Source organism: Hemitrygon akajei, chromosome 17, assembly GCF_048418815.1.
Source record: "Hemitrygon akajei chromosome 17, sHemAka1.3, whole genome shotgun sequence".
Taxonomy (NCBI): Eukaryota; Metazoa; Chordata; class Chondrichthyes; order Myliobatiformes; family Dasyatidae; genus Hemitrygon; species Hemitrygon akajei.
This window is the reverse complement of record NC_133140.1, coordinates 91433582-91459739: the sequence shown is the minus strand read 5'-3', so window position 1 is coordinate 91459739 and position 26158 is coordinate 91433582. Positions and strand designations below refer to the sequence as shown.

The 26158-nt window shown below is 45.0% G+C and overlaps 1 protein-coding gene across 1 annotated transcript in view; it reads left to right on the top strand.

The window, feature by feature from the left end:
* Window positions 1-26158, top strand: part of tat (tyrosine aminotransferase) — a 149474-nt gene that overhangs the window by 107097 nt on the left and 16219 nt on the right. Inside the window, exons 9-11 of the mRNA XM_073070550.1 lie at window positions 4220-4348; window positions 19249-19332; window positions 19432-19530. Coding sequence (XP_072926651.1) covers window positions 4220-4348; window positions 19249-19332; window positions 19432-19530 — 312 coding nt within the window. The remainder of the gene's footprint in view (window positions 1-4219; window positions 4349-19248; window positions 19333-19431; window positions 19531-26158) is intronic.

The window sequence follows — 26158 nt, the reverse complement described above, 5'->3', positions numbered from 1 at the left end:
GAGAGGTAATGTTGCAGCTCTATAGGACCCTGGTCAGACCCCACTTGGAGTACTGTGCTCAGTTCTGGCTGCTTCACTACAGGAAGGATGTGGAAACCATAGAAAGGGTACAGAGGAGATTTACAAGGATGTTGCTTGGATTGGGGAACAGAATATGCCTTATGAGAAGAGGTTGAGTGAACTCGGCCTTTTCTCCTTGAAGCGACAGAGGATGAGAGGTGACCTGACAGAGGTGTACAAGATGATGAGAGGCATTGATCATGTGGATAGTCAGAGATTTTTTCCCAGGGCTGAAATGGCTAGCACGAGAGGGTACAGTTTTAAGGTGCTTGGAAGCAGGTACAGAGGAGATGTCAAGGGTAAGATTTTTACGCAGAGAGTGGTGAGTGCATGAAATGGGCTGCCAACAACAGCAGATACGATCGGGTCTTTTAAGAGACTGCTGGATAGGTACATGGAGCTTAGAAAAATAAAGGACTATGGGTAACCCTTGGTAATTTCTAAGGTAAGGACATGTTCCGCACAGATTTGTGGGCTGAAAGGCCTGTATTGTGCTGTAGGTTTTTTATGTTTCTACAAACCCCTAAGAGCCAAAGAAACACGAGCCAATAGAATTCAAAAGTCAACTGACTGTGTAGCCAATCAGGACAAGACAAACAAATAAACAGGTGGGATTGGTGGGGAAGGAGTAGAGGTTGTGCATTTGACAAGGTTCCACATGGTAGGCTTATTTAGAAAGTCAGAAGGCATGGGATCTAGGGAGGTTTGGCCAGGTGGATTCAGAATTGGCTTGCTTGCAAAAAACAGAGTGTCATAGTGGAGGAGTACATTCGGATTGGAGGGTTGTGACTAGTGGTGTCCCACAAGGATCAGTTCTGGGACCTCTACTTTTCATGATTTTTATTAATGACCTGGATATGGGGGTAGAAGGGTGGGTTAGCTGACCCACCCTTCTACCCCCACATCCAGGTTGTGGATAGTGTAGAACAGGGGTGTCAAACTCATTTTAGGTCACGGGCCGGATTGAGCAAAATGCAGCTTCATGCGGGCCGGATCAGTCGGACGCGTGCGAACACAGCTTTCATTGCCTCCGTTTTTTCAGCCTGCTCTCATGTGTCTCAGTCTCTGCTATAACTACAAAGTGTTTCACTTTACAAATTCCGTTTCTTATGAAGAAGACTGCCGAATAAACACTAAAAACCCTGAAAACCTGGTACCTGAATAAACTCAGCATTAGCCATATCATACGCCATAGGCGCTTCGATTATTGGGGCCAGCTTTAATAGTAATTAGATATTATCTCGTGGGCCAAAGATAATTCCACTGCGGGCCGGATTTGGCCCGTGGGCCTTGAGTTTGACATATATGGTGTAGAGGATTGTCGAAGATTGGAGAGAGACATTGATAGGATGCAGAAGTGGGCTGAGAAGTGGCAGATGGAGTTCAGCCCGGAGAAGTGTGAGGTGGTACACTTTGGAAGGACAAACTCCAAGGCAGAGTACAAAATAAATGGCAGGATACTTGGTAGTGTGGAGGAGCAGAGGGATCTGGTGGTACATGTCCACAGATCCCTGAAAGTTGCCTAACAGGTACATAGGGTAGCTAAGAAAGTTTATGGGGTGTTAGCTTTCATAAGTCGAGGGATAGAGTTTAAGAGTCGCGAGGTAATGATGCAGCTCTATAAAACTCTGGTTAGGCCACACTTGGAGTACTGTGTCCAGATCTGGTCGCCTTATTATGGGAAGCATGTGGAAGCTTTGGAAAGGGTGCAGAGGAGATTTGCTAGGATGCTGCCTGGTTTAGAGAGTATGAATTATGATCAGAAATTAAGGGAGCTAGGGCTTTACTCTTTGGAGAGAAGGTGGATGAGAAGAGACATGATAGAGGTATACAAGATATTAAGAGGAATAGATAGAGTGGACAGTCAGCATCTCTTCCCCAGGGCACCATTGCTCAATACAAGAGGACATGGCTTTAAGGTAGAGGGTGGGAAGTTCAAGGGGGATATTAGAGGAAGGCGTTTTACTCAGAGTGGTTGGTGCATGGATTGCACTGCCTGAGTCAGTGGTGGAGGCAGATACATTAGTGAAATTTATGAGACTACTAGACAGGTATATGGAGGAATTTAAGGTGGGGTGTTATATGTGAGGTAGGGTTTAAGTGTCAGCACAACATTGTGGGCTGAAGGGCCTTACTGTGCTGTACTGTTCTATGTTCTACAAACACAAGAACTCCAAAAGGAAAACACAGTCATCTGTACACTAAAGATGTCACCTCAACTGGTGATGAAAAGTCTGCAAGCTAATTGCCAGTGAGCACCGCAAAAACAAACACCTCAACCCAAGCTAAGGAGTTGTGTTGAATTGCTGTAATGTATCTTGTAAATGGGTCAGACTGCTGCAACTGTGCATCAAGGAGTGGAGTGCATGAATGGGGTACTTATCAAGTGGGCTCTGTATTGTGTATGATGTGGAGGTTCTTGAGAGCTATTGAAGTTACACTAATCCAGGCAAGGAGAAAGAGTTCCATCTCATTCATGACTTGAGCCTTGTAGATGTGGGCAGACTCTGAGGAATTAGTAGGTAAGTTACTATTCAGAGGATTTCTAGTCTCTGACTTGTTCTTCTAGTCACTTTGCATAAATGGTGTCCAGTTGGTTTCTGACCAGTGGTAACCCCCAGGCTATTGATAGTTGCGGATTCAGTGATGGCAGTGCTATTGAATATCAGGAGCTAACTGGAGTTACAGATCTGTATTCCCTGGTCCCTTTGCTCTACCACACACCTCACAGCCCAGAAATAGGTAAGATCACATTTGGAATATTGTGAGCAGTTTTGGGCCCCTTATCTAAGAAAGGACGTGCTGGCATTGGAGAGGGTCCAAAGGAGGTTCACAAGAATGATTCCAGGAATGAAAGGGTTAACGTATGAGGAGTGTTTGATGAATCTGGCCTTGTACTTTCTGGAGTTTAAAAGAATGAGGGGTATCTCTTTGAAACCTACTGAATATGTCAATAAATTGGATGATGGAATTGATATCTCTTTGGCAAAGGACAGGTAGTTTTGAGGAAGTAGAGAGGCTACTGATGGACTTAGACAGATTAGGAGAATGGACAAAGAAGTGGGAGATGGAATATAGTCTCAGGAAATTTATGGTCATGCACTTTGGTAGAAGAAATAAAAGAGTAGATTATTTTCTAAATAGAGAGAAAATTTAAAAAATCTGAGGTGCAAAGGGATTTGTGAGTACTTATGCAGGATTTCCTAAAGGTTAATTTGTAGGTTGAGCCAGTCTTAGGGAAGGCAAATGCAACGTTAGCATGCATTTCAAGAGGACTAGAATATAAAAGTAAGGATGTAATTTTGAGGCTTTATAAAGCACTGGTGAGGCCTCACGGAGTACTGTGAGTAATTCTGAGCCCCTTATCTGAAATGATGTGCTGACATTGGAGAGGGTTCAAAGGAACGTTCAAAGAATCATGAAAATGATTCCGGTATTGAAAGGTTTGTCGTATGAGGAGCGTTTGATGTCTCTGGTCCTCCAGTCACTGGAATTCAGAAGACTGATGGGGACCTCATTGAAATCTATTGAAAGTTGAAAGACCTCAATAAAGTGGATATGGAGATGATATTTCCTAGGTGGCCATGGATTAGTCAGGGCATAAAAGGATACAGGGAGAAGCAGGAGATTGGGGCTGAGAGGGAAATGGATCAGCCACGATGAAATGGCGGAGAAGTCTCTGGACCAAATGGCCTGATTCTGCTCCTTTACCTTATGGTCTGATGGTCTTATATTGAAAGGCCTAGATGGAGTGGACACGAAGATAATGTTTCTAATAGTGAGAGAGTCTAGCATCAGAGGGCACAGCCTTAGAATACAAGCATGTTTCTTTAGAACAGAGATGAGGAGGTACTTATTTAGCCAGAGGGTGGTAAATCTGTGAAATTCATTACCACAGAATGCAGTGGAGGCCAAATCATTGGATGCATTTTAAACTAAGGTTGATAGGTTCTTGCTTAGTAAGGGCATCAAAGGTTACTGGGAAAATGCAGGATAATGGGATTGAGAGGGTTAATAAATCAGCCATGATGGAATGGTGGTGCAGACTTTTTGGGCTGAATAGCCTAATTCTGCTCCCATGTCTTATGATCAATCTTGGTGTTAACCACAAATTTGGAATCATTTTTATTTAAACTAATCCAAACATCTGTCCTGACAGATCCGACATGGCCTGGTCTGTTTGAGTCAAAGAATTCTTGGTCCATGCACAATTGTACAAGGAGCATTGGTAGATATTTTAAATAAAACAACTCAAGAATTTTACGATGACACCAATAGCATCCTGAAGGTATGTTTTATTCAGCTATCTGTGCAGACACAAAGCTTTTTCCGATTTATTCAGAACGTTGCTGATGGTTTAACTTGGATATGGTTTTAAATGGAAGATTTGACTAATGTTTTCCTGAGTCATTTGCCCTACTAATTCATGATTGAGGCAATTGTCTGGAGAATATGGGGTAATCAATCAGTGAGCAGGAGCACGACAAAGAGCTATGTTTTCAGCTTAAGTTTAAAATCGCAGTACTTTGTTGCAGTTTTTTAGAGTTGAACTGTACCCAATCTGTGAATGAAATTGATTAGAAAGGGCAAATAAAAATAAGGCAGAAGAAAGTGGAGCAGCCAAAAGTGGTGTGAATTGTCCATTGTTGGATTGGCTTAGGCTCATCAGGCATGGGCAAGTTAAGTATCTGGTAAGTTTATTTTTTATTTTTCATTCCTCACCTGCTAGGATGCAGTTAGGGCAGTAGCAATGGCTCCAAGGGCAGTGTTTTGTTCTGTGTGTGAGATGTGGGAACACAGGGAGACATCCTTCCTCTCGGACAACCACATCTCCACTAGGTGCACTGAGCGGCAGCTCCTCAGGGAATGTGTTAAGGAACTGGAGCTAGCATGATGACCTTTAGCTCATATGGGAGACTGAGAAAGTAATAGATAGGGACTACAGGGAGGTAGTCACGCCAAGGCTGCAGGAGGCAGGTGACTTTAAGGAGGAAGTGCAGAGCACCACTGTGGCTTTTCCTCTCAATAATAACTATACCAATTTAAATACTGTTTGAGAGGACAAACTACCAGGGGGAGCCACAGCAACCATGTCCGTAAGACCATAAGACATAGGAGCAGAATTAGGCCACTCAGACCATCGAATCTACTCTGCCATTCCATCATGGCTGATCCCGGAACCCACTCAACCCCATACATCTGCCTTCTCGCCATATCCTTTGATGCCCTGATTGATAAGAACTATCAACTTCCACCTTTAATATACCTATGGACTTGTCCTTCACCGCAGTCTGTAGCAGAGCATTCCACAGATTTACTACTCACTGCCTAAAAAAATCCTCCTTACGTCTGTTCTAAAAGGTTGCCCCTCAATTTTGAAGCTGTGCCCTTTAGTTCTAGATACCCCCACCATAGGAAACATCCTCTAATCATCCACCCCATCTAGTCCTTTCAACATTCAATGAGATTCCCCCCACATTCTTCTAAATTCCAGTGAGTACAGGCCCAAAGCTGCCAAATGCTCCTCACATGTTAACCCCTTAATTCCCAGAATCATCCTCATGAACTTCCTCTGGACTCTCTTTCTCAGAAATGAGGCCCAGAACTGTTGACAATACACCAAGTGCAGCCAGACTACTGTCATGTAAAGGCTCAGCATCATCTCCTTGCTCTTATATTTTATTCCCCTTGAAATAAATGCCTACGTTGCATTTGCCTTCTTTACCACAGATTCAACCTCTAAACCTCTAATACTGTTGGGGGGGGGACAGCCAACCTGGGGTTAGCGACAGTGGCCGTGCCGCTGGCACAGAGTCTGGCCCTGTGGCTCAGAAGGGTAGGGAAAGGAAGAGGAAGGCAGTAGTGATAGGGGACTCTATAGTCAGAGGGTCAGACAGGTGATTCTGTGGACGCAGGAAAGAAACTTGGATGGTAGTTTGCCTCCCAGGTCCCAGGGTCCGGGATGTTTCTGATCGCATCCAAGATATCCTGCGGTGGGAGGGAGAACAGCCAGAAGTCGTGGTACATATTGGTACCAATGACATAGGCAGGAAAAGGGAAGAGGTCCTGAAAGAAGACTACAGGGAGTTAGGAAGGAAGTTGAAAAGCAGGATCTCAAAGGTAGTAATCTTGGGATTACTGCCTGTGCCACGCGATAGTGAGAATAGGAATAGAATGAGGTGGAGGATAAATGCGTGGCTGAGGGAATGGAGCAGGGGGCAGGGATTCAGATTTCTGGATCATTGGGACCTCTTTTGGGGCGGGTGTGACCTGTACAAAAAGGACGGGTTGCACTTGAATCCCAGCGGGACCAATAACCTGGCGGGCAGGTTTGATAGAGCTGTTGGGGAGGGTTTAAACTAGTTTGGCAGGGGGGTTGGAATCAGAATGTGAGTGCAGGGATTAAGGTAGAAGGACAAGGGCATGATGCTAAGAGTTCTGAGTTGATGAGGAAGGACAGGCAGGGGACAGAACATAATTGTAGCCATTTAAAGGGGTTGAAATGTGTCTATTTCAATGCTAGGAGTATTAGGACTAAGGAGGATGAACTTAGAGCATGGATTATTACGTGGAACTACTGAAACTTGGTTGGAGGAAGGGCAGGATTGGATGATGCAGGTTCCAGGGTTCAGGTGTTTTAAAAGGAATAGGATGGGAGGTAGAAAGGGGGGGAGTGGCATTGCTGGTCAGGGATAGTATCACGGCTATAGAAAGGGAGGATGTTGCAGAGGGAGTGTCCACTGAGTCGGTCTGGGTGGAAGTCAGAAATAGGAAGGGATCAATCACAGTGCTGGGAGTAGTCTATAGGCCCCCAAGGAGCCCTCAGGACACCGAGGAGCAGATAAATAGGCAGATTTCAGAATGGTGCACAAAATACAGGGTAGTAGTTATGGGTGATTTCAACTTCCCTCATATTGACTGGCACCTCCTGAGTGCAAGGAGATAGATGGGGCTGAATTTGTCAAGTGTGTTCAAGAAGGATTCCTGACACAGTGTGTGGACTGGCCGACGAGAGGAGAGGCTATACTGGATCTAGTTCTGGGTAATGAACCTGGTCAGGTGACAGACCTCTTGGTGGGGGAGCATTTTGGTGAGAGTGACCACAACTCCCTTAGCTTCAGCATAGCTATGGAAAGGGATAAAATCAGACAAAATGGTAAAGTGCTTAACTGGGGAAGGGCTAACTTTGAAGGGATGAGGCAGGAACTAGCAAGAGTAAATTGGAAACATGTTCAAAGGGGAAAACACAGAAGTAATGTGGGAGAAGTTTAGGGACCACTTGAACTGGGTTCAGGATAGGTTTGTCCCACTGAGGCAAGGAAAAATGGTAGGAAAAGGGAACCGTGGCTGATGAAACATGTGAGGCAACTCGTCAAGAGGAAAAAGGAAGCATATGTTAGATATAAGAAGCAGGAAGTAGGAGGGGCTCATGAAAAATATAGGGTAGCCAGGAAGGAGCTAAAGAAAGGACTTAGGAGAGCTCGAAGGGGGCATGAGAAGGCCCTGGCATGTAGGATTAAGGAGAACCCCAACGCATTCTATGCATATGTGAAGAACAGGAGGATGACGAGAACGAAGGTGGGACCGCTAAAGGATAAAGAGGGCAACATGTGTCTGGAGGCGGAGGAAGTTGGGGAGGTCCCAAATGAATACTTTGCTTCAGTATTCACAAGTGAAAAGGATCTTGATCAGGGTGAGGTCGAAATAGAGCAGGCCTGTGTGCTGGACAATGTGATTATGTAAGAAGTGCTGGATTTTCTTAAAAACATCAAGATTGATGAATCCGCAGGGCCAGATATGATACACCCCTGGTTGTTGTGGGAATTGAGAGAAGAGATCGCTGGAGCATTAGCTATGATCTTTGAATCCTCTTTGGCTACAGGGGAAGTGCCGGAGGACTGGAGAATAGCAAATGTAGTTCCCTTGTTTAAAAAAGGTAATAGGGCGAAACCTGGGAACTATAGACCGGTGAGTCTTACGTCAGTGGTCTGCAAACACTGGAAAGGATTCTTAAGGATAGGATCTATGAGCATTTGGAGAAGTACAGTCTACTTATGGACAGTCAACATGGCTTTCTGAAGGGAAGATCATGCCTCACATAGAACATAGAATAGTACAGCACATTACAGGCCCTTCGGCCCACAATGTTGTGCCGACCCTCAAACCCTGCCTCCCATATAACCCCCACCTTAAATTCCTCCATATACCTGTCTAGTAGTCTCTTAAAATTCACTAGTGTATCTGCCTCCACCACTGACTCAGGCAGTGCATTCCACGCACCAACCACTCGCTGAGTAAAACACCTTCTTCTAATATCCCCTTTGAATTTCCCTCCCCTTACCTTAAAGCCATGTCCTCTTGTACTGAGCAGTGGTGCCCTGGGGAAGAGGCGCCAGCTATCCACTCTATCTATTCCTCTTAATATCTTGTACACCTCTATCATGTCTCCTCTCATCCAGCTTCTCTCCAAAGAGTAAAGCCCTAGCTCCCTTAGTCTCTGATCATAATCCATACTCTCTAAACCAGGCAGCATCCTGGTAAATCTCCTCTGTACCCTTTCCAATGCTTCCACATCCTTCCTATACTGAGGCAACCAGAACTGGTCACAGTACTCCAAGTGTGGCCTAACCAGAGTTTTATAGAGCTGCATCATTACCTCGCGACTCTTAAACTCTATCCCTCGACTTATGAAAGCTAACACCCCATAAGCTTTCTTAACTACCCTATCTACCTGTGAGGCGACTTTCAGGGATCTGTGGACATGTATCCCCAGATCCCTCTGCTCCTCCACACTACCAAGTATCCTGCCATTTACTTTGTACTCTGCCTTGGAGTTTGTCCTTCCAAAGTGTACCACCTCACACTTCTCTGGGTTGAACTCCATCTGCCACTTCTCAGCCCACTTCTGCATCCTATCAATGTCTCTCTGCAATCTTTGATAATCCTCTACACTATTTACAACACCACCAACCTTTGTGTCATCTGCAAACTTGCCAACCCAACCTTCTACCTCCTCATCCAGGTCATTTAATAAAAATCACGAAAAGTAGAGGTCCCAGAACAGAGGTCCCACTAGTCACAACCCTCCAATCTGAATGTACTCCCTTCACCACAACCCTCTGCCTTCTCCAGGCAAGCCATTTCTGAATCCACCTGGCCAAACTTCCTTGGATCCCATGCCTTCTGACTTTCTGAATAAGCCTACCGTGTGGAACCTTGTCAAATGCCTTACTAAAATCCATGTAGATCACATCCACTGCACTACCCTCATCTATATGACTGGTCACCTCCTCAAAGAACTCTATCAGGCTTGTTAGACACGATCTGCCCTTCACAAAGCCATGCTGACTGTCCCTGATCCGACCATGATTCTCTAAATGCCCATAGATCCTATCTCTAAGAATCTTTTCCAACAGCTTTCCTACCACAGATGTAAGGCTCACTGGTCTATAATTACCCGGACTATCCCTACTACCTTTTTTGAACAAGGGGACAACATTCGCCTCCCTCCAATCCTCCAATACCATTCCCGTGGACAACGAGGACATAAAGATCCTAGCCAGAGGCTCAGCAATCTCTTCCCTCGACTCGTGGAGCAGCTGGGGGAATATTCCGTCAGGCCCCGGGGACTTATCTGTCCTAATGTATTTTAACAACTCCAACACCTCCTCTCTCATAATTACAACATGCTCCAGAACATCAACCTCACTCATATTGTCCTCATTGACATCTAGTTCCCTCTCATTGGTGAATACCGAAGAGAAGTATTCATTGAGGACCTTGCTCACTTCCACAGCCTACAGGCACATCTTCCACATCTTCCCACCTTTATCTCTAATCAGTCCTACCTTCACTCCTGTCATCCTTTTGTTCTTCACATAATTGAAGAATGCCTTGGGGTTTTCCTTTACCCTACCATTCTTTATCTTCCTCACCACGACAAATTTATCCCTAACATCCTGCAAGAGATCCTTAAACACCGACCACATGTCCATAGTACATTTCCTTGCAAAAACATCATCCCAATTCACACCTGCAAGTTCTAGCCTTATAGCCTGATAATTTGCCCTTCCCCAATTAAAAAATTCCTGTCCTCTCTGATTCTATCCTTTTCCATGATAATGCTAATGGCCAGGGAGCAGTGGTCACTGTCCCCCAGATGCTCACCCACTGACAGATCTGTGACTTGACCCGGTTCGTTACCTAATACTAGATCTAGAATGGCATGCCCCCTAGTCAGCCTGCCAACTTACTGTGACAGGAATCCGTCCTGGACACACTGAACAAACTCTGCCCCATCTAAACCCTTGGAACTAATGAAGTGCCAATCAATATTAGGGAAGTTAAAGTCACCCATGATAACAACCCTGTTACTTTTGCACCTTTCCAAAATCTGCCTCCCAATCTGCTCCTCGGTATCTCTGCTGCTACCAGGGGCCCTATAGAATACCCCCAATAGAGTAACTGCTCCCTTCCTGTTCCAGACTTCCAGCCATACTGACTCAAAAGAGGATCCTGCTACATTATCCACCCTTTCTGTAGCTGTAATAGTATCCCTGACTAGTAATGCCACCCCTCCTCCCCTTCACCTCCTCTCTATCCCTTTTAAAGCACTGAACTCCAGGACTATTGAGAATCCATTCCTGCCCTGGTGCCTGTCAAGTCTCTGTAATGGCCACTACATCATAATTCCATGTATGTATCCAAGCTCTCAGTTCATCACCTTTGTTCCTGATGTTTCTTGCATTGAAGTACACACACTTTAGCCCTTCTACCTTACTACCTTTACACCCTTTGTTCTGCTTCTCTTTCCTCAAAGCCTCTCTATATGTTAGATCTGGCTTTACTCCATGCACTTCTTTCACTGCTCTATCACTCCAGGTCCCATCCCCCTCGCAAATTAGTTTAAACCCTCCCAAACCATGCTAGCAAACCTACCTGCAAGGATATTGATCCCCTTCGAGTTCAGGTGCAACCCATCCAATCTGTACAGGTCCCACCTTCCCCAGAAGAAATCCCAATGATCCAAAAATCTAAAACCCTGCCCCCTGCACCAATTCCTCAGCCATGCATTCAACTGCCATCTCCTCCAATTCTTACCATCACTATCACGTAGCACTGGCAGCAATCCTGAGAACGCCACCCTTGAGGTCCTGTTCTTCAGCTTTCTGCCTAGTTCTTGAAACTCACACTGTCAGAGCACCAATAGCAAACACCAGAGGGCATATATACAAAATTAAGGGAGGGAAGTTTAGGGGAGACATCAGGGGTAAGATTTTTACACAGAGAGTTGTGAATGCCTGAAATGACTTGCCAGGGATGGTGGTGGAGGCTAAAACATTAGGGGTATTTAAGAGCCTCTTGAGCAGGCACATGGTTGAAAGAAAAATAGAGGGTTCTGGGGTAGTGTGGGTTTAGTACTTTTTTAAAGGATTATATGGGTCGGCACAACATGGAGGGCTGAAGGGCCTGTACTCTGCTGTAATGTTCTATGGTTCTATGGTTAAATTAACCTCCTGGGAGTCTTGCACAAGGACTCCTAAGTCCCTCTGCACCTCTGATGTTTGAACCTTCTCCCCATTTAGATAATAGTCCGCACTATTGTTACTTCTACCAAAAAGCATTATCATACATTCCTCAACCCTGTATTCCATTCGCCACTTCTTTGCCCATTCTTCCAATTTGTCTAAGTCCTGCTGCAATTACATTGCTTCATAGAAACATAGAAAACCTACAGCACAATACAGGCTCTTCAGCCCACAAAGTTGTGTCAAACATGTCCTTACCTCAGAAATTACAAGACCTACCTATAGCCCTCTATTTTATAAAGCTTCATGTACTTATCTAAAAGCCTCTTAGAAGACCTTATCATATCTGCCTCCACCACCGTTGCTGACAGCCCGTTCCACACACGTACCATTCTCTGAGTAAAAAACTTACCCCTGACATCTCTCTGTACCTACTCCCTAGCATCTTAAATCTGTATCCTCTTGTGGCAAACATTTCAGCCCTGGGAAAAAGCCTCTGACTATCCACACGATCAATGCCTCTCATCATCTTGTACACCTCTATCAGGTCACCTCTCATCCTCCTTCGCTCCAAGCAGAAAAGGCCGAGTTCACCCAACCTATTCTCAGAAGGCATGCTCCCCAATTCAGGCAACATCCTTTTTTACGATGTACGTCAGTGATTTGGACTACGGTATTAATGGATTTGCAGCAAAATTTGCTGATGATACAAAGAGAGGTGGAGGAGAGGGTAGTGTTGTGGAAACAGAGAGCCTGCAGAGACTTAGATAGTTTAGAGGAATGGACAAAGAAGTGTCAAATGAAATACAATATTGGAAAGTGTATGGTCATGCACTTTGGTGGAAGAAATAAACAGGCAGACTATTATTTAGATGGGGAGAGAATTCAAAATGCAGAGATGCAATGGTCGTCCTTGAGCAAGATACCCTAAAGTTTAACCCCCAGGTTGAGTCGATTGTGAAGAAGGTGAATACAATATTAGCATTCATTTCTAGAGGTATAGAATATAAGAGGAGGGATGTGACGTTGTGGCTCTGTAAGGCACTCATGAAACCACACATGCAGTATTGTGTGGAGTTTTGGGCTCCTTATTTTAGAACATAGAACATAGAATAGTACAGCACATTACAGGCCCTTTGGCCCACAATGTTGTGCTGACCCTCAAACCCTGCCTCACATATAACCCCCCACCTTAAATTCTTCCATATACCTGTCTAGTAGTCTCTTAAACTTCACTAGTGTGTCTGCCTCCACCACTGACTCAGGCAGTGCATTCCACGCACCAACCACTCTCTGAGTGAAAAACCTTCCTCTAGTATCCCCCTTGAACTTCCCTCCCCTTAACTTAAAGCCATGTCCTCTTGTACTGAGCAGTGGTGCCCTGGGGAAGAGGTGCTGGCTGTCCACTCTGTCTATTCCTCTTAATATCTTGTACACCTCTATCATGTCTCCTCTCATCCTCCTTCTCTCCAAAGTGTAAAGCCCTAGCTCCCTTAATCTCTGATCATAATCCATACTCTCTAAACCAGACAGCATCCTGGTAAATCTCCTCTGTACCCTTTCCAATGCTTCCACATCCTTCCTATAGTGAGGCGACCAGAACTGGATACAGTACTCCAAGTGTGGCTTAACCAGAGTTTTATAGAGCTGCATCATTACCTCGCGTCTCTTAAACTCTGTCCCTCGACTTATGAAAGCTAACACCCCATAAGCTTTCTTAGCTACCCTATCTACCTGTGAGGCAACTTTCAGGGATCTGTGGACATGTACCTCCAGATCCCTCTACTCCTCCACACTGCCAAGTATCCTGCCATTACTTTGTACTCTGCCTTGGAGTTTGTCCTTCCAAAGTGTACCACCTCACACTTCTCTGGGTTGAACTCCATCTGCCACTTCTCAGCCCACTTCTGCATCCTATCAATGTCTCTCTGCAATCTTCGACAATCCTCTACACTATCTACTACACTATCCCTTAGAAAGGATATACTGACATTGAAGAGGGTTCAGAGAAGATTCACGGGAATGATTCCAGAAATGAAAGGATCATTGTATGGGGAATGTCTGGCAAGTCTTGGGCTGTATTCCCTGTTCAGGAGAATGAGGGGGGATCTCAGAGAAACATTCAGAATGTTAAAAGGCCTAAACAGATTAGATATGGCGAAGATATTTCCTATGGTAGGGGATTCTAGGACAAGAGGGCATGACTTCAGGATTTTAGAACTGAGATGTGGAGAAATTACTTCTGTCAGAGGGTGGTATGTGGAGGCCAAATCATGTGGTGTATTTAAGGCAGAGATAGATAGGTCCTTGATTAGCCAGGGCATCAATAGGTATAGGGTGAAAGCAGGGGAGTGGGGATGACTGGAAGAATTGGATCAGCCCATGATTGAATGGCAGAGCAGACTTGATGGGCCAAATGGCCCACTTCTGCTCCTGTATCTTATAATGTTAAGGTCTTATGGACACAGCCTCAGAATAGAGCAGTGTACTTTTAGAATGGAGATGAGAAAGAACTTCTTCAGCCAGAGAATGTTGAATCTGTGGAATTCACTGCCACAGCCAGCTGTGAAGGCTAAGTCTGTATGTATATTTAAGGCAGAGGTTGATAGATTATTAATTGGCCAGACCATGAAGTGATGTGGGGAGAAGGCAGGAGATTTGGTTGAGAGGGAAAATGGATCAGCCATGATGAAATGGTAGAGCAGACTCGATGGGCCAAATGGTCTATGTCTCCTCCTCTGTCTGGCAGCATCTATGGAAAAGAGTAAAGTCAATGTTTCAGGCCAAGACCCTTCAGCAGGACTGGAGTAAAAAGAGATGGGGGAGGGGAGAGAGAAGCGCAAGCTGATAGGTGAAACCAGGAGGGGCAGGGATGAAATAAGGAGCTGGTTGGTGGTGGAGAGGACAGAAGGCCTTGGAAGAAAGAAAAGGGGAAGGAGCACCAGTGGGAAGCGATAGGCAGGCAAGGAGATAAAGTGCAAGAGGGAGATAAAGTTGTTGACAAGGTACCACGCAGTAGGCTTATTCAGAAAGTCAGAAGGCATGGGATCTAGGGAAGTTTGGCCAGGTGGATTCAGAATTGGCTTGCCTGCAGAAAGCAGAGGGTCATGGTGGAGGGAGTACATTTGGATTGGAGGGTTCTGACTAGTGGTGTCCTATAAGGATCGGTTCTGAGACCTCTACTTTTCGTGATTTTTATTAACGACCTGGATGTGGGGGTGGAAGGGTGGGTTGGCAAGTTTGCAGATGACACAAAGGTTGGTGGTGTTGTGGACAGCATTGAGGATTATCGAAGATTGCAGAGAGACATTGATAGGATGCAGAAGTGGGCTGAGAGTTCAACCCAGAGAAGTGTGAGGTGGTACACTTTGGAAGGACAAACTCCAAGGTAGAGTACAAAGTAAATGTCAGGACACTTGGGAGTGTGGAGGAGCAGAGGGATCTGGGGGTACATTTCCACAGATTCCTGAAAGTTGCCTTGCAGGTAGATAGGGTAGTTAAGAAGGCTTATGGGGTGTTAGCTTTCATAAGTCGAGGGATAAAGTTTAAGAGTCGCAAGGTAATGATTCAGCTCTATAAAACTCTGGTTAGGCCACACTTGGAGTACTGTGTCCAGTTCTGGTTGCCTCACTATAGGAAGGATGTGGAAGCTTTGGAAAGGGTAAAGAGGAGATTTACCAGGATGCTGCCTGGTTTAGAGAGTATGCATTATGATCAGAGATTAAGGGAGCTAGGGCTTTACTCTCTGGAGAGAAGGAGGATGAGAGGAGACATGATAGAGGTATACAAGATATTAAGAGGAATAGACAGAGTGGACAGCCAGTGCCTCTTCCCCAGGGCACCACTGCTCAATACAAGAGGACATGGCTTTAAGGTAAGGAGAGGAAAGTTCAAGGGGGATATTAGAGGAAGGTTTTTTACTCAGAGAGTGGTTGGTGCATGGAATGCACTGCCTGAGTCAGCGGTGGAGACAGATACACTAGTGAAATTTAAGAAACTACTAGACAGGTATAGGGAGGAATTTAAGGTGGGGGGTTATATGGGGGGCAGGGTTTAAGGGTCCGCACAACATTGTGGGCCGAAGGGCCTGTACTGTGCTGTATTGTTCTTTGTTCTTTGAAAAGGGGATGGGGAATGGTGAAGTGGGGGCAATGACTGGAAGTTAGAGCAATCGATGTTCATGGCATCAGGCTGGAGGCTACCTAGACGGAATATAAGTTGTTATTCCTCCAACCTGAGTGTGGCCTCATCACAACAGTAGAGGAGGCCATGGATTGACATATCGGTATGGGAATTGGAAGTAGCGTAGCATAGGTACTCAGCAAAATGGTCTCCCAATCTACATCAGGTCTCATCAAATACAGGAGACCACACTGGGATCACTGGATGCAGTATAGGGTCTCAATAGACTCACAGGTGAAGTGTCACCTCACCTGGAAGGACGGTTTGGGGCCCTGAATGATAGTGACGGAGGAGGTGTAGGGACAGGTAGCACTTGTTCCGCTTGCAAGGATAAGTACTAGGAGAGAGATCAGTGGGGAGGGAGAAATGGACAAGGGAGTTGCGTAGGGAGTGATCCCTGTGGAAAGCAGGCAAGGAGGCATTTCACAGGCTCAGGATTTCTTTCAATGAATTCGAGATTTCTGGCCCCCATCATCTTATTTTCACCATGGATGTCCAGTCTCTATACACTTCCATCCCTCACTAGGAAGGCCTCAAAGCTCTCCATTTCTTTCTGGACACTAGACCCAACCAGTTTCCCTCCACCACCACTCTCCTTTATCTAGCGCAACTTGTCCTCACTCTTAATTTCTCCTTTGTCTCCTCTGACTTCCATCAAAACAAAAGGTGCAGCCATAGGCACTCCCATGGGTGCCACCTATGCCTGCCTTTTTGTCAACTACAGGGAATAGTCTGTGTTTCAAGCCTACACTGGTGTCCACCCCCACTTTTCCTACACATCGACAACTGCATTGGTGCTGCTTCCTACACCCATGACAAGCTCGTTGACATAATTCATTGTGAAAATAAGATGCTCAGGGCCAGGGAACTCAAAATCATCAAAAAGATCATGAGTGTGTGAAGTGTCATGGATGTAGGTAGGAAGAGATTGAACGGGGGGGGGGGAATAAAATTGAGTGTCAAGGTATGCAGATATGAGTTCAGTGGGACAGGAACAAGCAGAAACATTGGGCACTCGCATGGTCCTAGCTATGCTTGTCTTTTTGTTGTTACATGGAACAGTCTATATTCCAATCCTCCTCTGGTGTCACTCCCCAACTTTTCCTATGCTACATCGATGACTGAATTGGTGCTGCTTCCTGCACCCATGCAGAGCTCATCGACTTCATCAAGTCAAGTCAAGTCACTTTTTATTGTCATTTTGACCATTAATGATGGTACAATACACAGTAAAAACAAGACAATGTTTTTCAGGACCATGGTGTTACATGAAATAGTCCAAAAACTAGACTGAACTACATAAAAAACAACACAGAAAAAATAACTACACTAGACTACAGACCTACCCAGAACTGCATAAAGTGCACAAAACAGTGCAGGCATTACAATAAATAATAAACAAGACAATAGGGCAGTAAGGTGTCAGTCCAGGCTCTGGGTATCGAAGAGTCTGATAGCTTGGGGGAAGAAACTGTTACATAGTCTGGTCGTGAGAGCCCAAATGCTTCGGTGCCTTTTCCCAGATGGCAGGAGGGAGGAGAGTTTGTATGAGGGGTGCGTGGGGTCCTTCATAATGCTGTTTGCTTTGCGGACTTTGGCTCCAGCTTCCACCCTGCCTTCAAATTTACCTGGTCCATTTCTGACACCTTCCTCCTCTTTCTTGATCTCACTGTCTCTATCTCTGGAGGTAGCTTATCTACTGATGTCTATTATAAACCCACAGATTCTCACAGCTACCTTGACTATCCCTCTTCTTGTAAAAATGCCATTCCCTTCTCTCAATTCTTCCATCTCTGCTGCGTCTGCTCTTAGGATGAGGCTTTTCATTCTAGAATGAAGGAGATGGCCTCCATTTTCAAAGAAAGGGCTTCCGTTCCTCCACCATCAACACAGCCCTCAACCGCATCTCTTCCATTTCACACGGCTGCTCTTACCCTATCCTCCCACCACCCTACCAGGGATAGGGTTCCTCTTGTCCTTACCTACCACATCACCAGCCTCTGCATTCGGAACATAATTCTTTGGAACTTCCACCTTCACCAATGGGATTCCACCACCAAGCACGTTTTCTCTCCCCCTTCCCTCCACCACCTCACATTCTGCTTTCTGCAGGGATTGCTTCCTATGCAGCTCACTTGTCCATTTGTCCATCCGCACTTATCTCCCTCCTGGAACTTATCCTTGCAGGTGGAACAAATGCTACACCTGCCCCTACACCTCCTCCCTCACTATCATTCAGGGCCCTAAACACACTTTACCTGTGAGTCTGTTGGGGTCATTTACTGTGTTCAATGCTCCCAGTGTGGCCTCCTGTACATCGGTGAGACACATTATAGGTTGGGAGACCACTTCGCCAAGTACCTATGCTCCGTCCGCCAGAAAAAGCGGGATCTCCCAGTGGCTATCCATTTTAATTCCACTTCCCATTCCCATATGTCAAACCATGGCCTCCCTTACTGTTACGATGAAGCCACACTCAGGTTGGAGGAACAACACCTACTAGTCCATTTAGGTAGCCTCTAAACTGATGGCATGAACATCGATTTCTTAAACTTCTAGTAATGCCCCTCTTGTCACCATTCCCCATCCCCCTTCCCTCTCTCACCTTATCTCCTTGTTTGCCCATCACCTCCCTCTGGAGCTCCTCCTCCCTTTTCTTTCTTCCATTGCCTTCTGTCCTCTCCTATCAGACTCCCCTGTATCTCTTTCACCAATCAACTTCTCATCTCTTCACTTTATCCCTCTCCCTCCCAGTTTCACTCATCACCTTGTGTTTCTCTCTCCCCACCCCCACATTTTAAATCTACTCCTCATCCTTTTTATCTCCAGGCCTGCCAAAGGGTCTCAGCCTGAAATGTTGACAGTACTTTTTTTCCATAGATGCTGCCTGGCCTCCTGTTCATCCAGCATTTTGTGGGTGATGCTTGGATTTCTAGCATCTGCAGATTTTCTCTTGTTTGTGATTTGATTTCTCCTTCTATGTCTTATGGTTTTATGGTCTTATTTAAAAGGAACCTAGATGGCAGAGGGTGGACCATCTATAGAATGAACTGCCAGAGGAATTGACTGAGGCAGGTATAATAACAATATTTAAAAGACACTTGCAAAAGTACATGGCTAGGAAAGGTTCAGAGGGACAAGCTTAGACTGTCATCTTGATCAGCATGGATGAGCTGGGTTTGTTTATGCTGTGACTCTGAATGAATGGAAACAGACCTGGAGTAAGGGGCAACAGACTGAGGAGATGTAGATTGATTTAATGCCAGTGCATATCACTGACAGGAGCAGCCCGATGGCTGGTGTGAAAAGGAAAGCTCACACAACACAAACAGGAATCTGGGAGCATTTTGGAATGTTAGCTTGGCTCAAACTTCCCTTAAAGTACCTGTTCTCAAATGAGCAAAAAACATTTTTTTTTTAAAGGAAATGATTACTGGATGTTTATTCAAGTGGGAATAATTCTTTTTGCTTCCCTCAGTCCAATACTGACCTTTGTTTCAATGCTCTTGCAATGGTTCCTGGCTTAAGACCAATCAGACCTTGTGGAACGATGTACATGATGGTGAGTTGGATCAATTTCTGTATCAAGCAGACATATTAAACCTTCATTTCTACATTGCCCAATGAATTCAACTTCTTTCATTCTTTGCTCTGTTTCTAGGTTGGTGTTGACATAGATAATTTTCCTGAATTCAGAAGTGACATTGACTTCACAGAACATTTGATTATGGAGCAATCAGTTTTTTGCCTTCCTGCCACGGTAAATCATTTTCATGTACTGACTCCAAATTTAGTAAATAAACTAATACAGCAGTGAGGCTGGTATCTGAAATGAATTGCCAGAGAAGATAGTGCAGTCAGGGACAACAACAACATTTAGAAGACATTTGGACAAGTACTTGAATGAGAAAGACGAGGAATTAATGCAGTCAGGTGGAATTGGTATAGGCAGGCATAATAGTCAGCATGAATAGATGGGCTGAAGGCCCTGTTTCTATGCTTTCAACTTTCTGATATCATCTATCAGTAGTCTGTTGAGCTTCCAGTTAGTGATGTATTAGATCTCGAATGTAACGTGGAATGAGAAATTTATAGCAAAGGAGGACTGTGGAAAAAGGTGGCATCCAACTGGTCCCTCCATAAGTGCTATTCAATGATCATGGTGAATCTATTCAACTCCAGTTGCCCACCACCCTTAATTCCCCAATCCTTCAAAAATGCAGATAGAATTTAGCTCCTGATAACTGCAAAATGATGCATTTCAGGAAGTCAAACCAGGGAAGGAGTTACACAGTAAATCGTAGGGTCCATTGAATAACAGAACCTAGGGGTATAGATACACAATTGCCAGAAAGTAGTGATACAAGTAGATAGGGAGGTGATGAAGATGTTTGGCACATTGCCTTCATCAGTCAGAGAACTAAGTACAGGAGCTGAGACATCATATTGCATAGCCCTCTATTTTCCTAAGCTGCATGTACCCATCTAAGAGTCTATGACCCTATGTATCCGCCTCCACCACCGTCGCCAGCAGTGCTAGATAAGTGTGAGTGGTTCATTTTGGTAGGTAAAATTTGAAGACAGAATATAATATTAATGGTAAGACTCTTGGCAGTGTGGAGGATCAGTGAGGTCTTGGGGTCCATGTCGATAGAACACTCAAAGCTGCTGCGCAGGTTGACAGTGTTGTTAAGAAGGCATACGGTGTGTTGGCCTTCATCAACCGGGGGATTGAGTTCAAGAACCAAGAGGTAATCTCATGGATAAGGTGGTGAAGAAAGCTTTTGGTATGCTGGCCTTTATAAATCAGAACACTGAGTATAGGAGTTGGGATGTAATGTTAAAATTGTACAAGGCATTGGTAAGGCAAAATTTGGAGTATTGTGTACAGCAAACACGAGGAAATCTGCAGATGCTGGAAATTCAAACAACACACACAAAATGCTGGAACACAGCAGGCCAGGCAGCATCTATAAAGAGAAGCACTGTCGACATTTCGGGCCGAGACCCTTCGTCAGGACAGCATTTTGTGAGTATTGTGTACAGTTCTAGTCACTGAATTAAAGGAAAGATGTCAACAAGATAGAGAGAGTACAGAGAAGATTTACTAGAATGTTACCTGGGTTTCAGCACCTAAGTTACAGAGAAAAGTTGAACAAGTTAGGTCTTTATTCTTTGGAGCGTAGAAGGTTGAGGGACGACTTGATAGAGGTATTTAAAATTATGAGGGGGATAGATAGAGTTGACATGGATAGGCTTTTTCCATTGAGAGTAGGGGAGATTCAAACAAGAGGACATGAGTTGAGAGTTAGGGGGCAAAAGTTTAGGGGTAACACGAGGGGGAGGTGGTTCATTTTGGTAGGACAAATATGATGGCAGAATATAGTACTAATGGCAAGACTCTTGGCAGTGTGGAGAATCAGAGGGGTCTTGGGGTCCAAATACATAGGACACTCAAAGCTGCAGCACAGGTTGACTCTGTGGTTAAGAAAGCATATGGTGCATTGGCCTTCATGTGGAAGCATTGGAAAGGGTACAGAGGAGATTTACCAGGATGCTGCCTGGTTTAGAGAGTATGGATTATGATCAGAGATTAAGGGAGCTAGGGCTTTACTCTTTGGAGAGAAGGAGGATGAGAGGGGACATGATAGAGGTGTACAAGATATTAAGAGGAATAGACAGAGTGGACAGCCAGCGCCTCTTCCCCAGGGCACCACTGCTCAGTACAAGAGAACATGGCTTTAAGGTAAGGGGAGGGAAGTTCAAGGGGGATATTAGAGGAAGGTTTTTCACTCAGAGAGTGGTTGGTGCGTGGAATGCACTGCCTGAGTCAGTGGTGGAGGCAGATACACTAGTGAAGTTTAAGAGACTACTGGACAGGTATATGGAGGGATTTAAGGTGGGGGGTTATATGGGAGGCAGGGTTTGAGGGTTGGCACAACATTGGGGGCTGAAGGGCCTGTAATGTGCTGTACTATTCTATGTTCTATGTTCATAAATCATGGGTATAAGAGCCGAGAGGTAATGTTGCAGCTATATAGGACCCTGGTCAGACCCCACTTGGTGTTCTGTGCTCAGTTCTGGTCACCTCACTGCAGGAAGGATGTGGAAACCATAGAAAGGGTGCAGGGGAGATTTACAAGGATGTTGCCTGGATTGAGGAGCATGTCTTATGAGAATAGGTTGAGTGAACTTGTTCTTTTTAAAACTTAGAAAACCTACAACACCATACAGGATCTTTGGCCCACGAAGTTGTGCCGAACATGTCACCACCTTAGAAATTACTAGGCTTACCTATAGCCCTCTATTTTACTAAGCTCCTGGTACCTATCTAAAAGCCTCTTAAAAGACCCTATCATATCTGCCTCCACCCCTGTTGACGGCAACCCATTCCATGCACTCACCACTCTCTGAGTAAATAACCTACCCCTGACATCTCCTCTATACCTACTCCCCAGCACCTTAAATATGTGTCCTCTTGTGGCAACCATTTCAGCCCTGGGAAAAAGCCTCTGACTATCCACACAATCAATGCCTCTCATCATCTTGTGCACCTATATCACCTATCTCATCCTCCATCACTCCCAGAAGAAAAGGCCAAGTTCACTCAACCTATTCTCATAAGGCATGTTCCCCAATCCAGGGAACATCATTGTAAGTCTCCTCTGCACCCTTTCTATGGCTTCCACATCCTTCCTGTAGTGAGGTGACCAGAACTGAGCATAGTGCTCCAAGTATGGTCTGACCAGGGTCCTATATAGCTGTAACATTACCTCTCGGTTCCTAAATTCAATTCCATGATTGATGAAGGCCAATACACCATACGCCTTCTTAACCACAGAGTCAACCTGCGCAGCTGCTTTGAGCGTCCTATGGACTCAGACTCCAAGATCCCTCTGGTCCTCCACACTGCCAAGAGTCTTACCATTAATACTATATTCTGCCATCATATTTGACCTACCAAAATGAACCACTTCACACTTCTCTGGGTTGAACTCCATCTGCCACTTCTCAGCCCAGTTTTGCATCCTATCAATGTCCCACTGTAACCTCTGACAACCCTCCACACTATCCACAACACCTCCCACCTTTGCGTTATCAGCAAACTTACTAACCCATCCCTTCACTTCCTCATCCAGGTCATTTATAAAAATCACGAAGAGTAAGGGTCCCAGAACAGATCCCTGAGGCACTTCACTGGTGACCGAGTGGAGCGACAGAGGATGAGAGGTGACCTGATAGAGGTGTACAAGATGATGAGAGGCATTGATCGTGTGGGTAATCAGAGGCTTTTTCCCAGGGCTGAAATGGGTAGCACAAAAGGCACAGTTTTGAGGTGCTTGGAAGTAGGTACAGAGGAGATGTCAGGGGTGAGATTTTTTGCGCAGAGTGGTGAGTGCGTGGAATGGGATGCCGGCAACAGTGGTGGAGGCGGACATGTAGGGTCTTTTAAGAGACTCCTGGACAGGAACATGCAGCTCAGAAAAATAGAGAGCTATGGGCAACTCTAGGTAATTTCTAAAGTAAGGACATGTTTGGCACAGCTTTGTGGGCTGAAGGGCCTGTATTGAACATAGAGCATAGAACATAGAATATTACAGCACAGTACAGGCCCTTCGGCCCACAATGTTGTGCTGACCCTTAAACCCTGCCTCCCATATATCTCCCTACCTTAAATTCCTCCCTATACCTGTCTAGTAGTCTCTTAAATTTCACTAGTGTATCTGCCTCCACCAGAGATTCAGGCATGGCATTCCACACACCAAACACTCTCAGAGTAACAAACCTTCCTCTAATATCCCCCTTGAACTTCCCATCCCTTACCTTAAAGCCATGTCCTCTTGTATTGAGCAGTGGTGCCCTGGGGAAGAGGTGATGGCTGTCCACTCAATATATTCCTCTTAATATCTTGTATAACTCTATGATGTCTCCTCTCATCCGCATTCTCTCCAGAGAGTAAAGCCCTAGCTCCCTTAATCTCTGATCATAATGCATATTCTCTACACCAGGCAGCATCCTGGTAAGTTTCCTCTTTACCCTTTCCAATGCATCCACATCCTATAGTGAGGTGACCAGAACTGGACACAGTACTCCAAGTGTGACCTAACCAGAGTTTTATAGAGCTGCATCATTACCTCGCGACTCTTAAACTCTATCCCTCGACTTATGAAAGCTAACACCCAATAAGCTTTCTTAACTACCCTATCTACCTGTGAGACAACTTTCAGGGACCTATGGACATGTACCCCCAGACCCCTCTGCTCCTCCACACTCCCAAATATCCTGCCATTTACTTTGTACTCTACCTTGGAGTTTGTCCTTCCAAAATGTACCACCTCACACTTCTCTGGTTTGAACTCCCAACATATAGCTCCAACATAATCTCTCAGCTTTTAAACTCAATCCCACGGTTGATGAAGGCCAATGTATTGTATGCCTTCTTAATCACAGAGTCAACCTGCATAGCAGCTTTGAGTGTCTTACCATTAATACTATATTCTGCCATCATATTTGACCTACCAAAATGAACCACCTCACACTTATCTGGGTTGAACCCCATCTGCCACTTCTCAGGTCAGTTTTGCATCCTATCAATGTCCCGCTGTAACCTCTGACAGCCCTCCACACTATCCACAACACTCCCAACCATTGTGTCATCAGCAAATTTACTAACCCATCCCTCCACTTCTTCATCCAGGTCATGTATAAAAATCATGAAGAGTGGGGGTGCAGATCCCTGTGGCACACCACTGGTGACCGACCACCATGCAGAATATGACCCATCTACAACCACTTTTTGCCTTCCGTGGGCTAGCCAGTTCTAGATCTAAAGCAATTTCCCCTTGGATCCCATGCCTCCTTACTTTCTCAATAAGCCTTGCATGGGGTACCTTGTCAAATGCCTTGCTGAAATCCATATACACTAAGGATGTTTCCGGGATTGGGGAGCATGCCTTATGAGAATTGGTTGAGTGAACTTGGCCTTTTCTCCTTGGAGTGACAAAGGATGAGAGGTGACCTAATAGAGCTGTATAAGCTGATGAAAGGCATTGATCGTGTGGATAGTCAGAGGTTTTTTTCCCCCAAGGCTGAAATAGCTAACATTTTTAAGGTGCTTGGAAGTAGGTACAGAGGAAATGTCGGGGGTAAGTTTTTTTACACAGAGGGTGATAAGAAATGGGCTGCCGGCAGCAGTGGTGGAGGCGGATATAATAGGGTCTTTTAAGAGACTCTTGGCTAGGTCGAGCTTATAAAAATAGAGGGCTATGGGTAACCCTAGGTAATTTCTAAGGTAAGTACATGTTTGTCACAGCATTGTGGGCTGAAGGACCTGTATTGTGCTGTAGGCTCTCTATGTTGCTATGGTTCTATGTTAAGATTATACTGATAAGTTAGTAATGGATTGCAATGAAATGGAAGATGAACTTAATAAGTACTTTCACTGTGGAAGACACTAGCAGTGTGCCGAGGTCGATGAGTGTCGGGGAGCATGGGAGTGTACCATTGCTATTACAAAGGAAAATGTGCTATGCACCTGAAAGGTCTTAAAGTGGATAGGTCACCTTGACCAGATGGACTACATCCAAGAATTCTGAAAGAGGTTGCTAAAGAGATTGCAGATGCATTGATTATGATCTTTCAAGAATCGCTTGATTCTGGCAGGGTTTCGAAGGACTGGAAAAATTGGAAATGTTATTTCACTCTTTAAGAAAGTTAAAGTCTGTCCCGAGCTTTACAAGCTCATCAGGCCGGTGCTTATGCCGGTTTCCATGGCGACTGAGAGTACGAGACTCCCCCCAGATAGGACGCCAGTTTTAAGAAAGGAGGAAGCCAAAAGAAAGAAAATTATAGGCCAGTTAAACTAACTTCAGTGGTTGGGAAAGTGCTGGAGTCCTTTATTAAGGATGAGGTTTCGGGGTACTTGGAGACTGATGATAAAATAAGTCGAAGTCAGCATGGCTTATGTAAAGGGAAATCTTGCCTGACAAATCTGCTGGAGTTCGAGGAAGTAAAAATCTGAGTGGACAAAGGAGAGGCAGTGGATGTAATTTACTTGGATTTTCTGAAGGCATTTTATAAGGTGCCATATATGAGCTGCTTATCAAGATAAAATCCCATGGCGTTACAGAAAAGATACTGGCATGGATAGAGGAATGGCTGCAGCCAGAAGGTAGCAAGTAGGAATAATGGGGCCCTTCTTGGTTAGCTGCTGGTTACTAGTGCTGTTCCTCAGGGGTCAGTATTGGGACCACAACTTTTCACATTATTTGGATAATGGAATTGATGGCTTTGTAGCAAAGTTTGTAGATGATACAAAGATAGGTGGAGATGTAGCTAGTGCTGAGGAAGCAGGACTTAAACAAATTGGAAGAACTGGCAAAAAAAGT